The 18928-nt window shown below is 36.1% G+C and overlaps 1 protein-coding gene across 2 annotated transcripts in view; it reads left to right on the forward strand.

The window, feature by feature from the left end:
- The first annotated feature begins 169 nt into the window (after positions 1-169).
- The window catches only part of COQ3 (coenzyme Q3, methyltransferase), a 23166-nt gene continuing 4407 nt past the window's right edge, over positions 170-18928 (forward strand). The window contains exons 1-5 of one of the 2 annotated variants that reach the window (XM_039252134.1): positions 170-316; positions 6284-6410; positions 8894-9046; positions 11878-11977; positions 12974-13216. In XM_039252134.1, the coding sequence (XP_039108065.1) occupies positions 208-316; positions 6284-6410; positions 8894-9046; positions 11878-11977; positions 12974-13216 (732 nt within the window). In that variant the 5' untranslated portion in view covers positions 170-207. Of the gene's footprint in view, positions 317-474; positions 649-6283; positions 6411-8893; positions 9047-11877; positions 11978-12973; positions 13217-18928 lie in introns of those variants that run through there. The other variant, XM_039252135.1, reaches the window with a different exon arrangement.

Raw genomic sequence — 18928 nt, forward strand, 5'->3', positions numbered from 1 at the left:
TAGTAATTTTACTATGTTTTAACTATATTGCATGCGCAATTTGACGGATGTTGAGCGTGAAGAGAATCGCTCCGCATATATATAACCTCAATTAACGCAACCATGGTTAGACTGGCCTCAGACACTGCGAGAGTGGATCGGAACCTTTTTGTTGGGGATCTTTTGCGGGAGGGACCGGAAAAGAGGTGGATCCTTCTGTCACGAACGATGTGGGGAGGCCGCAAGCTAAGCTGCTCGGGGAATCGTTTTTTAGGAGCGATTAGATCTAGGTGCTGGGGCACGCAGACTGAGGGTATTCGCTTAATCACGTCAGCAGGTGAGTGTCACTTTAACCACGTTTGCCGGGTGGAGGTCCCTCACAGAACCCACCGGGCGGGCAGGCTGTTCTGCGCAGGCGCGGAAGAGGGCGGCTGGTTGTCCCTGAGACCCGTGCAGGGTCACACGTCAAGACTACCTTCGGCCCTGTTCCTCGCTGTCCGTTGAACGCTGGCCTGGGCTCTCGTCCTCCCCTTACTAGAGGCTGGCGAAAAATCTGAGAATTAGTGGTTCTGGCCGCCGCCAGGCGTCCAGTGACTTTTGTTTTCATTTGGTTGAGCCCGTGCCCCCGGAGCCGGGCGACTATTCTGTGCCGGCCGGAGTCTCCAGGTCGTTTGTTTTCTTCCTTTGCCGCAGCGAGAAGACACCAGCTGCTGTCTCATAATTCTTGATAGCTTTGTATTTGTGTTTTGTTTGCACGTATCTTGCCTTTTTTCAGAATTTAAGGCAGCCATACTACTTTTTTTTTTTAATTAAGCAAACCGTATTGACAAATAAGATCAAGAAAATAACGTACTGAAACTGATGATTGTAGAACACTTTAATTTTTTAACTCCCGGTATTAACCAGAAAGTTAAGTTTATCCTTTACCTGAAATTCATTTAACAAAAACTGTGTGCCATGCACTGGATTTTTTTTTTTTTAATGAATGGTAACTCTGAGGTCTGTTTAAATAATGTTAAAATGAAACTAAGATTAGGATATAATGGGCAAAACGGGAAATTTACAGGCCCACCAACAGAGTTGATAAGTTGGTGCTCCAATACAATGAAAAATGGTGCAGGCAGTAAAAATGATGATTTCAAAATCAATGTGTGTCCACTTAGAAAAGTGATTAGGATATAACGTTAAGAAAGTAAGTTACAAATCAGTATGTATTAAAAACTTAGAGATATATAAATGCAACTATAGAGAGAGAATAAAGATACATCAAAATTTTAGTAGTGACTATCTGTGGTGGAAGTGGTAATCTATCATTTTATCACTATGTATTGTTAGAACTTATTTTTTTTTTTAGTAAATATGTCTTTTATAATCAGAAATTCAGAAAAATACAAATTAAAATATTTTCAGATTTGGGGACTGAACATAGCATCTAATACATATTTGGGATCAGGGAAACTTTTTAAACAAAGTATTCAGGAAGATATCTGGAGGGAATTGGGCAATTTTAGAAGTTGTCAGAGTGACAAAGTACCATCTTGAGTATCTTGAGATATCTGGGAAACTGCAAAGTGTTCCTTGAAAAGGAGGGCTGGAGGTGAGGGCAGAGAGTGGCGAGGGTTGAGACAGACTTTTCAGGCCATGACAAATCAATGAAAGGCCATATAAACCTCCTGAGATTGACTTTATCTTGAGGACAGTGGGAAATTACTGAAAGAGCAATATAATCAGACTTGTGTTTAAGAAAGAACACTTTGCAGATGGGTAGAAAGTGGGATGACGGACAAGACTAGGCTCAAGGAGGCCTTGAGACAATAAGTGATGTCCAGACAATAAGTGTCCAGACTTATCCAGACAATAAGTGAGGATTACTGGAACTAAGATATAGGCAGAGTAGAACTCTTAATTCACTGTCAGCGTGGTGCGTTTTAGGCTTTGGGTACATGATGTTTTAATGAATTAGATGATTTTTTTTCCTCCATTTCTTTAACATCTCAAATACCAGAATGATTACAGATTCAAAGTAGAGAATGAATTGGTAGCATTCTATTTATTAATACAAACTCAGTTACTGTCAGTTGTGGTGTGGTGGTTTTTATAGCTTTTGAGAATTCTGGCAATACTGATGACCAAGGGGCTAGTTTTACAGACATAGGGGAGGTGAAGGGGAGGTAGGGGTCACCAGTGAGTACAGAGCATGACTGTGTTAAAACCTCTGATGCTCAGTTGTATATTCATACCTTATATGTTCTTATCTATGTATCACAGTTTATGTAATTCTCTAATAATAACAGTATTTCATTTATCTACCTAATACCTAAAGTCATAAAGGAAGTGGTATTTGGACTGGCTTTTAAAACGTAATACAGATAGAAATGGTGGAAGAGAGAATACCATGAGCAAAGGCCTAGAAGCCCAAATGGTTTTTTTGGACAGTGTTGGAATGACCTTGTGCCAGACTATGAAGATCGTATGAAAAAACAAAATTTAAAAAACCAAAACAAAAAGCTCAAGAGAAAAATATTCAGAGACTGTGATAAGACAAGCCATGAAATACAAATGACCGTTTGTCTTTGTTCATTTGAATACTGTAACAAAGTACCACAGACTGGGTGGTTTATAAGCAACAGAAATTTATTTCTCACAATTCTGGAGACTGGGAATTCCAAGATTTGGTGTCTGGTAAAAGCTCATTTCCTGGTTTATAGATGGCACCTTCTTGCTGTGTCCTCACAAGGTAAAGGGGCAAGCTTGCTTTCTGGGGTCTTTTATGAAGACTCCATTAGAGCCCTCATCACCTCCCAAAGGTCCCACCTCCTAATGTCACTTTAGGGGTTAGGATTTCAACAGATGAATTTGGGGAGGACACAAACATTCAGACATAGCACCATTAAGAAAGGACATTTATCCTCATCCATGATAAATTCAAATAACACTGAGATACCATTTTCACCTATTGAATTAACAAAGAAAAACATTTGATAATACATTGCATGGGTGACTATCAATGTATTATTGATGTAGGGAAGCCAGCAGTAGAAGCTGATATTACCCACGGGGTTGCAAACCCGTTCAACATCTGTGAGTGGCAATTACAAATTTATAAATACACATGCCATTTAACACCGTGATTCTTGGGATTTTACCTACAAGTTCTCTCTAAAATATATGAAATTACCTGTGGAATTCAATCTTCTGTTTTGGGAATAGCAAAAACTTATAAATAATCTAAGTAAATATGAATTAATAGGGAACCGTTGGAATGAACTGTGAGATAACCATATAATGGATGCAGCTCTAAAAGAAAAAGAGGGGAGCTTGGGTGGCTCAGACAGTTAAGCCTCTGACTTTGGCTCAGGTCATGATCTAACAGTTCATGAGTTTGAGCCCCACATGGTGCTCTCTACTGTCAGCACACAGCCTGCTTCACTTCACATCCTCTATCCCCCTCTTTCTGCCCCTCCCCCACTAGTGCTTGCTCTCTCCCTTAAAAATACAAGTTTAAAAAAAAGAAGAAAGAAAGGAAGTTCTTTATGCTCTGTTATGAAATCTCCAAGATACCTTGATAGGTAGAAAAAGTAAGGTAGGAGAGGTACTTTGTAGTATACCCTTTTGTGCTTTTTAATTTTGAAAAGTTAAATTGCATGCCTGGGTGGCTCAGCCGGTTAAGTGTCCAACATCCGCTCAGGTCATGATCTTGCAGTTCGTGAGTTCCAGCCCCGCATCAGGCTCTGTGCTGACTGCTCAGAGCCTGGAGCCTGCTTCAGATTCTGTGTCTCCCTCCCTCTCTGCCCCTGCCCTGCTCAAAAATAAATATTAAAAAAAATTTTTTAAAGTGAAAAATAAAAATAAAATCATTTTTTATTTTGAAATAATCTAAGACTTAGGAGAAGTTACAAAAATAGTACAGAGAATCTCCATATGCACTTCATTCAGTTCTTCAGTGATAATATCTTACCTAACCATAATATATTATAAAAGCCAGAAAATTGACAGTATGATTCTATTATTAAATCATAGACCTTATTTGGATTTTACCACCTTTACATGCACTTGTATATGTGTGTTACCACAAATTCACATTTGTGTAATAACCACTACAATCAGAATATGGAGCTGTTCATAATCACAAAGAAATCTCCTAGTACTACTTGTTTGTAGTCAGACCCTACCCTGACCTTAACCCTTGGCAATCATTGATCTGTTCTCCATTACCATAATTTTACCATTTCAAGAGTGTTGTATAAATGGAATCGTACAGTATGTATCTTTTGAAATTGGTCTGCCCCACCCCTTGAATAAATACTCTTGAAATCTATCTCAAGTTCTTGTATCAGTTTTGATTTCTGATTAGTATTTCATGATATAGGTATAACATGGTTTGTTTGGTCATTCTCCTATTACAGGATATTTTGGTGTTTCCAGTTTTTAGCTATTATGAATAAAGCTGCTGTGAACATTTACATACAGGTTTTTGTGTGGACATAAGTTTTCACTTCTCCAGGATAAATGTCCAAGAATGGAATTGTTGCTTTGCATGACATGTGTATGTTTAACCTGAATAGAGACTGCTAACCTGCTTTCCACAGTATCTGTATCATTTTATATTTCCATTAGCAGTATGGAAGAGATCTAGTTGCTTCATATACCAGTGCAGCCTTGGTTATACCAGGGTGATTAAATTTTAGCCAACATGATAGGCATGTAGTAGCCTTCATTTGCATTCCTCTAGTTGCGATTGATATTTCACGTCTCTTCATGTGCTTATTTGCAGCTGTATCACTTCTTTGATGAAATGTCTGTTCATCTCTTTCTATACCCCTTTGTATACCCACACCCATTATATAATTGGATTGTTTGGTTTGTTGTTTGTGTTTGTTTTTGTTTTACGGGAGTTGGGTTTTATTGTTGAGTTTAAAGAGTATCCTTACATATTCCAGATATAAGTTCTTTGTGGGGTATGTGTTTTGCAAATATTTCCTCCCCATCTGTGATTTGTCTTTTTCCTTAACAGAGTCTTTTGCAGGGCAAAAGTTTTAAATTTTAAGACCAATTTAATCAGTATTTTCTATCATGGATTGTGCTTTTGGTGTCAGATGTAAGAACTCTGTGCCTAATCCTAAGTCATGAAGGCCTTCAATAGTTTCTTTTAAAAGTATTATAGTTTTGGGGTGCCTGGGTGGCTCAGTCAGTTAAGCATCCGACTTCAGCTCAGGTCATGATCTCACGGTTTGTGGGTTCAAGCTCCGTGTCGGGCTCTGTACAGACAGCTAGCTCAGCTCCTGGAGCCTGTTTCAGATTCTGTATCTCCCTCTCTCTCTGACCCTCCCCTGCTCACGCTGTGTCTCTCTCTCAGAAATAAATAAAACATTAAAAAAATTAAAAAAAAATAAGTAAATAAAAGTATTATGGTTTTGCATTTAGATCAATGATCCATTTTAAGTTCATTTTTATATAAGAAGTGAGATTTAGGTTTAAATTTTCTTTTTTGGTTTATCATACCCAATTGTTTCTATCCCATTTATTGAAAAGACTATTTTTCTCCATTGAACTGCTTTTGTACCATTGTCAAAAAATTATTTGAGTGAACTTTATAATGTCCCTAGTAATTTGCTCTAAGGTCTACTTTGTCTAAATGTTTATTGGACAACTGTATGTTTGTGGCAGAGTAACTAGTTCATAAAGCAGGTCTCTATAAGTTTGAATGTAGACTGGATGAGTGATTATTTTAGGATGATATGTATACATACACACACATACACATACAGTTTTCTTGTGTAAAGGGTGTTTAGTATGTGTATAAATCCATTTCATGTAGCTAATATGACAGAATTTGAGCTAGTTTTGACATCTCAGAATTCATATTATCCTTGTTTTAAAAGGTCACAGTTTTGTTTTGAATATCAGTTTTTATAATTGTGCAACATAATCCTGGTGCAGAAACTAATGGCATGAAAAACTTTTACATATGCATTACCTTATTTTGCTAATGAAAATTTCAGAAATTTCTGATTACAGTTAAATGGCAGAATGTAAGACCTTTGTTTTGTATTTTAGAATAAAACCCAAATTAAGGGGGAAAACTTTTTATCAATTGTAATATGAGATTGCCATGTGAAATAGTTTCTTCAGTTATATGCACATCAGGGATTTATACTGTGAAATGCTTTCTCAAGACATTTAATTTTTATTTTCAGGGGTGCCCGGCTAGCTGAGTTGGTAAAGCTTGTGACTCTTGATCTTGAGGTTGTAAGTTTGAGACCCACGTTGGGCATAGAGATTACTTAATAGTTTTTATTTTCAGTTTATTCAGAGAATCAGCGTAGTTGGACTCCACAGACTAAACCATGGATTTTCAGTGACTACAGAATCATGTGGTTCAAGTCCTATAGAATGACTTCTGCCTGCTTGAATAGAATAAAAATTCACAGGTAAGTTTATTCACTCCTCTGGCAAAAATTTACATAATTATGTACAATAATAGGTTCGTATTGATTGTGTTTCATAAACGCTGTTAGTATGAAATAGCATATTGGTTCAATTAAGGTATATTTATTTAAACTTCTCGTTTTTCCAGCAACTTTTAAATTTGGAAAATTTCAAACCTATAGAAAAGTTGTAATACGGTATACATCTAGTGCATACCCTTCATCCATGTTTAAATATAGCTTTTACTTTTAATGTAAGACTGTATTACCTAGAGACATACTTTGTGACAAGATACAAATAATGCAGTGCTTAAAATCATAAATGATTTGGGTACAATATAAAAATGATCAGGTGGATAATTATACAGTTTCTAGGTGGTAAGATTGAATCAAAGAATGTCTTTCTGTATTTGTATTTTATAAAACAGTTTCCAACCTTGTGAAAAATACTGCATAGACTTGAGATATGAACTGTGTTTCCCAAGTGCACACTCTACTTGTAAACAAGCTTGCTCATTTGAAATTGGATGTATGTGAACTCATTGGTAGTCAACTGAGTAACCACCTGCTGTTGCATATTATGAATTAGGCATTGATTATTGAGGCTTTGCATGAAGCATGGACAAAAAAGGTGATATTCATAAGACAATATTGAAGAAGCATGATCTCTAACCCTTAAAAGGATAGTAAGTAATTAACATACACTGTTGTCTATGTAGCTAAGAAAAGCACAGTAAAAATTCGAAAGGCATTTCTTATTCTAATGTAACAACCTTATTCTTTCTTACCCGAGAACTTCTGGAGGATTTTCCTATTATATACTTTGACATGGAATATGGTAGAGTGTCTGATCCTTGTTTAGTCCCTGTTTGATCCCACTGTATTAAAAAATTTTTAGGTGAATTCTATACCTTACTGGGACTTCTTTATTAGATTATTCATTTGACAGGTATTTTCTGAGGACCAGCTGTGTTCTAGGAACTGTGCTAGCCTCAAGGAATAAAATGGTAAGCGAGACAGTACATGTCCCATAGTGCTTAATGAGGAGACATAATCAGATTGTCACCTAGCTCCATGAAGAAATACAAAGTTATATGGGGGTTAAAATATGACCCAGTTTTGAGAGTCAGGGAAGACTTCTTAGATGGCATTACATCTAAACTAAGGTCTGAAGGATGAAAAGGAATTAATTAGGTGTACAGAGGAGGGAAGGGAATGTGAGAAGAATGGTCCAGGTAGAGGGAACATATACAAAGTATCTGAGGAAGAAGCAAGTGGGGTCCCTGCAAGGAAATGAGAGAAGGCCCATGTGGCTGGAAGAGGGAGGAAGAGGAGAGTAGTGGAAAGTGAGTTTGGGGAGGGAAGAAACTGGGGACCAAATGATTCAGAGAATTGTAGGCTGTGTTAAGGATTTCGAATTTTTTCCCTCATGTCACTGGGAAACCGCAGAAGCATTTTACGTGGAAAAATAGCATGATTGTATTTATATTTCAGAACACTCTGGATGCATTGTAGAGAACAGATTGGGGTGGGGGAAGGTAGGAAGCAGGAAGACTTATTAGACAGCTAGGACGATAAGTAAACCAAGCAAAAGACGATAGTAGCTTGGACCAGGATGATAGCAGTAGAAATGAAGAAAGATGGGGGCACTTGGGTCCAGATCCTGGCTCTACTACTTAACTGACTGAGCCACCCAGGCGCCCCTTCCTGGCTTTACTACTGACTGAATCTCTCTGAGCCTCCCTTTTCTTTTCTGTGTAATAGGGGTAATAATAGCACCTACCTTATAGTGTTACCAGGACAATTAAATAAGGTGACATGACATATGTGGAGTTCTTAAATAGTACCTGGCATTTAGTAAGTACACAATAAATGGTTGCTATTACTATTTCTCCTTCTATTACTACTACTCCTATTTATATTATTATTATCATTACTATTACATGTAACCTAGAAGGCCAAGTTTTGTAGTATTCCATTTTTGTTGCAATTTTCTTTGAAAGTAAATTAACTTTGTGTCATCTGTGAATACATGTGTATAAATACATATGTGTGTTTATAAATATATATATATTTGCAGTGTAATTATAAGAAAATTTGGTTTTAAAGCATCAAAAATGAGCAACACATGTATTTAGAATCTAATAAATTATGAATTAGAATATCTGTCTACAGGGGCGCCTGGGTAGCTCAGTCAGTTAAGCATCCGATTTCAGCTCAGGTCATGATCACACAGTTCATGGGTTCGAGCCCCACATCGGGCTCTGTGCTGACGGCTAGCTCAGAGCCTGGAGCCTGCTTTGGATTCTGTGTCTCCCTCTCTCTCTCTGACCCTCCTCTGCTCACGCTGTCTCTCTCTCTTTCTCTCAGAAATAAATAAAAAAAAACATTAAAAAAAATTAGAATATCTGTCTACAAAATAGATCCCATGTTACATTTTTTTTTAAATGTTTGTTTTTGCCTGGCTCTTTATTTTGACTTCATAGGTACCCTTGGACAAGACTGTATAGCACTTCTCGGACCACTGTAGACAGCAGTGAGGTAAAAACATTCCTGGCCCTCGCTCACAAGTGGTGGGATGAACAAGGAATATATGCACCTCTTCATTCTATGAATGACCTGAGGGTGCCATTTATTAGGTAATGTTCCAGAAACTCTTCAGTCTTTTAAAATGTAATTCTTTTCAATACTGTATCTTCTTTTATTTTGAAAATAAAATATACATTTTAAAAATATGTATCTTAGTTTATTTTTCTCTTGGTTTATACCCAGGTTCAAAATGCTGCATTTTAAGTTTGCTTTAGAAATTGGAGACATTCTTTTCAGTGTCCATTGTTTGAAGTCATTAATTTTTAAATAATGTTACCTAAAATCTAGGCTGCTTTTATTAGTTAACTTGAAGCATTTTGGACAACTTCAGGTTTATTAGAATTAAATCCTTATGAAATGAAACTATGAAATGGTTTCAAGATTTTGACCTTTAAGCAGTATTTTTTTTTAATGTTTATTTATTTTTGAGAGAGAGAGAGAAACAGAGTGCAAGCTGGGGAGGGGCAGAGAGAGAGGGAAACACACAGAATCCAAAGCAGGCTCCAGGCTCTGAGCTGCCAGCACAGGGCCAACGTGGGGCTCAAACTCACCAACTGTGAGATCATGACCTGAGCCGAAGTCGAAGTCGGATGCTCAACTGACTGAGCCACCCAGGTGCCCCTAGGCAGTCTTGATAAAGGGAATCCTACTGTGACAATTCAGTTCAGCAAATATTTATTGAGAACTTATCTTGTACAAAGCTTGGGGGACTCTACTAAGATACTCATCATTTGAAACATAATCCATATTCTTCAGAAACTTACAGTTTTCTATGGGAGATAAAGACAAGGATTCATTGGACTCTATTTACCAAAGAATTGTTCATTCATTTTCTGTCTATTTATTTATTTATGAGGGATGCCTGGGTGGCTTAGTCAGTTAATTGTCAGACTCTTGGTTTTGGCTCAGTTCATGATTTCATGGTTTGTAGGCTTGAGCCCCGCATCAGGCTCTGTGCTGATAGTGTGGAGCCTGCTTGGGATTCTCTCTCTCTCCATCTCTCTCTCTCTCTCTCTCTGTACGACTCCCTCCCACCCCCCTTGCTTTCTCTCTCAAACTAAATAAATAAACTTAAAATTAAAAAGAAATTTTTAAGCACCCAGTATGAGCAAGGCACTATAATAGACACAGAATGTCCGATTCAGACTGCCGTTAAGGAACTTCATTGTTTTTTGCTGGTTCATCCCGACTCAGTGAAGCAAAAGGGATATATGATCACCTTTCTATTACCACTGAATTAGTGCATCCCTGAAACACTAAGACAGAGAAAAGTAGAAATATCATTTCTTTAGGCTAGATCCGTGGTTGTAAGGGTGTAGGCCCTGGACTAGCAACATCAGTATTACCTGGGAACCTGTTAGGAATGCAAACTCCTCAGGCCTTACCCTGGACCTCCTGCTCTGGGGGTTAGCAGTCTGTGTTTTAGGAAACCTTTCAGGTGATTCTGATGCACACTCAGTTTGAGCATAACTCTGTTCAAACTACTGTGACCCCATTATTTAGACATCACACTAAAACAAATTATCCAAGGAAGTATACGTTATGTATATTATAACATTCTGAAGTTATCTACTTGACCACTATGTAGGTTATTCTTATAAGTCAGTCAATGTTAATAGCAATAAAAGATATCCTATTGTACCTCACTGGCTCAGTAGAGCATGCAGCTCTTAATCTCAGAGTTGTAAGTTCAAGCCCTACATTGAGCATGGAGCCTACTTAAAAAAAAAAAAAAAAAAGAGCTATTCTAAGGTATCTTCATTAAAGTATAATTAAAATTCATATATAGTCCAACTTACAAGTTTAGTTTATAGTATTGTTAGGTATATATCTTTGGGTGTATATGTGTGTGCTTATGTTTGTATATGTGGTAAAGTATTATGATCATTTTAGGATTAAGTTAACTTGATTTGGATGTCTATCTATATGATCATGAAAACACGACTAACTTAGAAGATCAAAAGAGAATCAATTTAGAAGGGAATATAGGTAAAATCTGATAATATAGATCACCAGTATGCTGCTTCTAAGCCCTATGAAATAGCCTATTTGTTGCTGGCATGAAATGGGTCTAGCTAGTACTGACAATATAGGTCATAGATGCCTCAGTTGACATATTTCAAGCAAATAAAATTAGGTGAATGTAAACTAGATTGTTTTTAAAGTTTTTCTTTAGGTTACTACTGAAGTAACAATTACGTCATAATTATTACTAGTTTATTTCAAGAGCTTTACTTTAAATCTCCTTCCTGGGGCGCCTGGGTGGCTTAGTCGGTTAAGCGTCCGACTTTCGCTTAGGTCATGATCTCACGGTTCGTGGGTTGGAGCCCCGCGTCGGGCTCTGTGCTGACTGCCAGCTCAGAGCCTGGAGCCTGTTTCAGTCTGTGACTCCCTCTCTCTCTGACCCTCCCCTGCTCACGCTGTCTCTCTCTCTCTCCTAGAAATAAATAAAACATTAAAAAAAAAAAAATCTCCTTCCTGCTTTTGGTGATTAAAAAAGTAATTTAATGCTGAAAATAAAAGGTCTTTACCACCCCTAAAAAAATCAATAATCCATTTAAAGTAAGAGTTTCATGTTTCCTTGAAAATTGTACACTTTTAAGATTTTATTGACAGGGCCACCTAGGTGGCTCAGTCGGTTGAGCGTCAGACTTCAGCTCATGTCATAATCTCGCCGTTAAGCCCTGTGTCTGGCTCTGTGCTGACAGTTTGGAGCCTGGAGCCTGGATCAGATTCTGTGTCTCCCTCTCTCTCTGCTCCTCCCCTACTCGAGCATTGTCTCTCTCCCTCTCTCAAAAATAAATAAACATTAAAAAAATTTTTAAGATTTTATTGACAAAATTAATAATTTGTTTTTGTATGTTTTGGATTTTAAAAAAAGAGACAATCTTTTAAAAACAGTTGCTGATCACCAGCCAGGAAAACCTTTGTCTGGGATGAAGATTCTTGATGTTGGCTGTGGTGGTGGATTATTAACTGAAGTAAGTAATTTACAACTTTTCTGCCATTTTTAACTGGGAAAAAGTTTGAGAAAAAGTAGGCTTATTATGACTCATTTATCCATTTAATAAATAGTATTGTTTGTTTAAAAAAAACTGAATTACATAATGTTCTTAATATTTTCACCATTGTAACATTAATACATGCTTTTTGCTTTCTTAAAAAATATATAAAAGTTTCAGAGAATTATAGTGAGGATTGTTTTGGTTGTTTTTTTGTTGTTTGTTTTTGCGTAAAATTGGGCACTGGTCATTCAAATAGCTTTGAAAATTGTTTTGTCTCTTCTAGGAGATTAGGCAATTTGCACTGGTTTAAATGCAATGATAAGCCATTTCTTTCTACTTATTTTAGTATCAAAACCTAAGAGTATTGCCTGCTTGTGGGGCTCTCTCCCCTTCTTAGGTGCTTTAGAGTACTTGGAAGAATACTCATTCACTGCCTTTAAGAAATATTTGCTTTAACTTATCATATATTTATTCCAGGCAGCTCTATTTTGTTGTCTTCTAGCAACACAATATCTTCTGTGCACTTTAAATATGTTAATACTGTATTATGTATGTGTAAATGTATTTATAGAGGGGTACCTGGGTGGCTTAATCTGTAGAACAAACAACTCTTAATTTCAGAGTTGTGAGTTCAAGGCCCACATTGGGTGTGGAGCCTACTAAAATAAAATGAGATAAAATAGAACTTTCCCCCCCACTCCCCGCTATTCCACCCCCCACTCCCCGCTATTCTCAAATAATTCTTCATAGGTTTTTTTTGTTGTGATTATCGTTCACTCTTAAGCTTTTTATTATGATAATTGTCAAATGTGTACAAACTAGAGAAAATGGTCTAATGAACTTCCATGTACCCATAAACAATCTCCAATAATTATCCTCTCATGATTAATCTTGTTTCCTTTTTGATAACCTTTTTGTTGCCCACATGTGTCCTGTTTTCTTCCTGAGGATAACAGTTTTTTATCCCATTAGCCTTTAGGGCGCCTTGGAGCTTCAGTTATTGGAATCGATCCTGTGGATGAGAACATTAAGACAGCACAGCACCATAAATCATTTGATCCAGTCCTAGATAAGAGAATAGAGTACAGAGCATGTTCCCTGGAAGAGATTTTGGAAGAGATGATAGAAACATTTGATGCTGTTGTGGCTTCTGAAGTTGTAGAACATGTGATTGATCTAGAAGCATTTATACAGTGCTGCTGTCAAGTGTTAAAAGTAAGACTTACCGTGTTTACTTGTTTGTTTTTTCTCTTGAGTGTGTGTATGTATCCATAACAATAAATGTTTCATAGTACTTGACACCTGGAAGCTAGGATTAGGGGATAGAAGTAATTAGGCAATTACTTCTGCTTCTCAGTTTACACTCAGTACCAGGGTTTTCCAGATACAATATCTTGATATCCAAGAATCTTGGAAAATGTTGGTGCTGAACATTATAATTATAAACAATAGACTTAAAGTGGCAGTTTTCCATTGGTATAATCTAGATTAAATACCTAATAGATATTGAATGACAATTAGTAAGAAACTGATTTGGAGTAATACTTAAAAATCAACAAAAACCATTAGTAATATAAGTCGACTTAGATAACATTTCTTAAGTATCTCTATATGTGACATATATAACAGTTTTTAGCTTTTAGAAGGATACGTCATATATATGATCTCACTGGTTTTCCCTACAACTAGATGAGGAAGGTAAACAGGTACTTGTGTGACCTACTTGGACCAAAGGAGATCACAATTTGAGAGATGTCAGAGGTTACTTGGTCTTTTGTGTTTTTTTTAATTTAGGTATAGTTGACATACAATATTATATTAGTTTCAGGCATATAACATAGTGATTTGACAATTATATACATTATGAAATGCTCACCACAGTAAGTGTACTTCTCATCTGTCACCATAAAGAGTTATTACAGTATCACCAACTATATTCCCTGTGCTGTACTTAATCCCATTCACCTGTTTTGCCTGTCTCCCACCCTCCTGTCTTCTGGCAGCCCTCAATTCTCTGTATTTATGAGTAAGTTTCTAGTTTTTGTTCAATTGTTTTGCTTTTTGTATTTCACATATAAGTGAAATACATGTAGTATTTGTCTTTATCTGTCTGAGTTATTTCACTTAGCATAGTACCCTCTATCCATGTTGTTGTGAATAGCAAGATCTTCTTTTTTCTAGTAATGAAGTAATACTTCATTGTATAAATATATACCATATATTCTCTATCCATTCATGTACTTATGAACACCTAGGTTGCTTGCATATCTTGGCTATTGTAAATAATGCTGCAGTAAACATAGGGATGCATATGTGTTTCCAAAGTAGTATTTATTTTCTTCAGGTAAATATCCAGAAGTGCAATTGCTAGGTTCTATGGTATTTCTAATTTAATTTTTTGAAGGAACCTCCATATTGTTTTCCATAGTGGCTGTACTAATTAACATTCCCACCACCAGTCCACAAGTGTTCCTTTTTCTCCACATCCTCACCAACACTTGTTATTTCTTGTCTTTTGGGTACTAGTCATTCCTACAGGTGTGAGATGATATCTCATTATAATTTTGATTTGCATTTCCTTGATGATTAGTGATGTTGAGCATTTTTTTCACATTGTTCATCTGTGTGTCTTTGGAACAATGTCTATCCGTGTTTTCTGCCCATTTTTTAATCAGATTGGTTGTTTTCGTGTTGAGTTGTAGGAATTCTTTACATATTTTGGATATTAACTCCTTATCAATTATATCATTTGCAAACATCTCCCATTTAGTATGTTGCCTTTTTATTTTGTTGATGGTTTCCTTTGCTTTGCAAAAGCTTTTTTTTTTTTAGTTTAATGTAATCATAATTGTTCTGTTTTGCTTTCCTTTCCCTTGCCTGATAAAACAGATCCAGAGAAATATTGCTAAAGCTGATGGCCCAAGGGATTGCTGCCTATGTTTTCTTTTATGAGTTTTATGTTTCAGGTCTTACATGTAGGTCTTTAATCCATTTTGAGTTTATTTTTATGTATGGTGTAAGAAAGTGGTCCAGTTTCACCCTTTTGCATGTAGCTGCCTAGTTTTCCTACACTGTTTTCCGTTGTAGGTCCTTGCCTCCTTTGTTGTAGGTTAATTGACCATATAAACATGGATTTATTTCTGGGCTCTCCATTCTGTTCTGTTGATCTATTTTTGTGCTACTACCATACTATTTTAATTATGGTAGTTTGTAGTATAGGTTGAAATCTTAGATTGTGTACGTCCAACTTTATCCTTTCTGAAGATTTGGGGTCTTTGGGGGTTTCATACATATTGGAATTTGGTAGAGATTGCATTGAATCTGTATATTGCTTTGGGTAGTGTAGACATTTTAACAATATTAATTCTTCCCATCCATAAACATGGTGTCTCTTTCTATTTATTTGTGTTGTCTTCAATTTCTTTCATCATTGTCTTATAGTTCTCAGAGTTTAGGTCTTTCACTTCCTTGGTTAAATTAATTCCTAGGTATTTTATTCTTTTTTGATCCAATTGTAAATGAGATAGATTTCTCTTTCTGCTAGTTCATCATTAGTGTATAGAAATGCAACCAATTTCTGTAAATTAATTGTATACCCTGTAACTTTACTGAATTCATTTGTTAGCTCTCATAGATTTCTATGTATAATAGCATGTCATCTGCAAATAGTAGCAGTTTTACTTCTTCCTTACCAATTGGAATGCCTTTTATTTTTTATTTTTTATTTTTAAATAAATAATTTTTCTGCACCTATTGAGATGCTCATATGATTTTCATTCTTTTTTTTTTTTTTTAATTTATAGGAGAGAGAGAGAGACAGCGTGAGCAGGGGAGGGTCAGAGAGAGAGGGAGACACAGACTCTGAAATAGGCTCCAGGCTCTGAGCTGGCAGTCAGCACAGAACCCGACGCGGGGCTCGAACCCACAAACCGCGAGATCATGACCTGAGCGAAAGTCGGACGCTTAAACGACTAAGCCACCCAGGCGCCCCGAATTTCATTCTTTTGTTAATGTCTTGTATCATGTTGTTCATTTGCACATATTGAACTATTCTGGCATCTCTGAAATAAATGCCACTTGGTCCTTGTGAATGATCCTTTTAAAGTACTATTGAATTTGGTTATTGGGATATTGGTCTGTAATTTTCTTTTCTTGCAGTGTTTTGGTCTGGTTTTGGTATCAAGGTCGTGCTGCCCTTGTACAAGAAAATTGGAAGCATTTGTTCCTCTTCTACTTTTTGAAATAGGTTGAAAAGGATAGGTTTTAACTCTTCAAATATTTGGTAGGATTCACTTCTAAAGCTATCTGATCTTGGACTTTTGTTTGTTGAGAATTTTTAAATTACTGATTCAATTTTGTTTCTGGTAATTGATCAGTTCAGATTTTCTATTTCTTCCTGATTCAGGCTGGGAGATTGTGTGCTTCTAGGTATTTATCCATTTCTACTAGGTTGTCCAGTTTGTTGGCATTTAATTTTTCGTAGTTGTTCTTATAATCCTTTGTATTTCTGTAGTGCCGGTTATAACTTTTCCTCTTTCATTCTATTTTATTTATTTGGACCCTCTCTTTACTTCTTGATGAGTCTGGCTAAAAATTTATCAATTTTGTTTGTCTTTTCCAAGAACGAGCTTTAGATTTCATTGATCTTTTCTATTGGTTGTTTTTGTTTGTTTGTTTTTATTTCATTTATTTATGCTTTGATCTTTATTATTTTCTTCCTTCTACTAACTTGGGGCTTTTTTATTCTTTTCCTGGTTCCTTTAGGTATAAGGTTAAATTGTTTTATTTAAGGTTTTTCTTGTTTCTTTGAGGTCAGTCATTGCCATAAACTTCCCTCTTAGAACTGCTTTTGCTGCATCCCAAAGATTATGAACCATTTTGTTTCCATTTTCATATGTCCCCAGGTATTTTTTAATTTACTCTCTGAATTTTTGGTTGACCCGTTGGTTATTTAGCCACATGTTGTTAGCCTTATGTGTTTGTGTTTTTTCCAGTTTTTTCAGTTTAATTCTGTTGTGGTCAGAAAAGATGATATGATTTCAGTCTTCTTAAATTTATTGATTCTTGTTTTGTGGCCTGGTATCTATCCTGGAGGATGTTCCTTGTGCACTTGAAAAGAATGTATATTCTGCTATTTTTACATGGAATGCTCTGTATTTCCCTATTTAGTCTATCTGGTCTAATGTATCAATCAAAACAACTGTTTCATTATTGACTTTCTGTTTGGATGCTTTCTCTGTTGATTTAAGTGGGATGGGTAATAAAATCTCTTACTATTATTGTATTACTGGCAATTTCTCCATTTATGTCTGTTAATATTTACTTTATGTATTTAGGTACTCTTTTGTTGGTTGTATATATTTTTACAATTGTTATATTTTCTTGTTAGCTTCATCCTTTTATCATTATTAATGCCCTTCTTTGTTTCTTGTTGTAATCCATGTTCTAAAGTCCGTTTTGTCTGATGTATGTATTGCTACAGCTTTCTTTTTCTTTGCTTCCTTTTGCATGGATTATCTTTTTCCACCCCTTCACTTTCAGTCTGTATGCTCTTTAGGTTTGAAGGCAGTCTCTTAAGAAGCAGCAAATAGATAGGTTTTGTGTTTTTATCCATTTAGTCACTCTGTGTCTTGACTGGAACATTTAGTTCATTTACATCTAAAGTAATTACTGAGAGGTATGACATTATGTTAATTGTTTTCTGTTTTTTGTTTTTTTTGTTTTGTAGTTCTCTGTTTTTTTCTTGCTCTCTTTCATTGTGGTTGATGACTGTCTTTAGTGCCATGCTTGGATTCCTTTCTCTTTATTTTTCACGTGTCTATTATAGGTTTTTGGTTTGTAGTTACCACGGGGAGGTTCATATATAACATCCTACATCTATAGCAGGCAGTCTATTTTAAGCTGATGATCACTTAAGTTTGAACACATGCTAAAAGCACTACAGTTTTACTACCTCCTCTATGTTCTATGACGCTGTATTTTACATATTTTTATATTGTGTATCTCTTAACTAATTTTTGTAGATATGATTAATTTTACTACTTTTGTCTTTTAACCTTCATACTAGCTTTTCTAAATGATTAATCTACTGCCTTTACTATATATTTGCTTTTACCAGTGGATTTTTTTTTCCTTTTAAAATTTTCTTACTTCTAGTTATGGCCACTTGGGCTTTATGTCAAAGTTCACTAGGCACTTAAGTGGGGTTAACATAACATCTTTTGATTCCACGTCTGGTTCTTCCCCTTACATTATTACGTTTACATAATTTGCCACAAACTTGGTCCTCTGAAGGTGGTTCCAAATTTTTTAAAAATAAATCTCCTAAAATATTGTTGTTGTTGAAGTTGTTATTAATATGACTCTTTTGTTAATGTAGAGGTAACACCCTAAAGGTCAAGAGCTAAAAGAAATACTTAGCTCTTACCTAATTAGAGCTTTTTAGAAAGACTTCTTTTTAAATAAGTTTAGTTTTAGAGATGATTACAAAGATAGTACAGAATGTTCTCATATGTCCTCCCCCCAGTTTCTCCTGTTAACATTTCACATAGTAAGGACAGGAACTAAAGTGAAGCAAGTGAGGCACCTTGGACACAAAACTGAAGGAGACATCCAGGCTTATGTGCCAGCCCTGCACGTGCCCACTCCAGGAAGTGAGTGCTTCCTTCGATTTTATTCCTGAGGTGACTCACCTGCCTCACCATAGGCCTTTCCCTGTATATAACCTATTGCACATTTCTCAAAGCTGAGGAATTAACGTTCACATTATACTATTAACTTCACTACAGACCTTATTCAGACCTTATTACATTTCTTTTTTTTTTTTTTTTATGTTTATTCATTTTCGAGAGACGGAGCTTGAGCAGAGGAGGAGCAGATTGCAGGCTCCAGGTTCTGAGCCCATGAATTGTGAGATCATGACCTGAG

Source organism: Hyaena hyaena, unplaced genomic scaffold (assembly GCF_003009895.1).
Source record: "Hyaena hyaena isolate Hyena2069 unplaced genomic scaffold, ASM300989v1 scaffold_408, whole genome shotgun sequence".
NCBI lineage: Eukaryota > Metazoa > Chordata > Mammalia > Carnivora > Hyaenidae > Hyaena > Hyaena hyaena.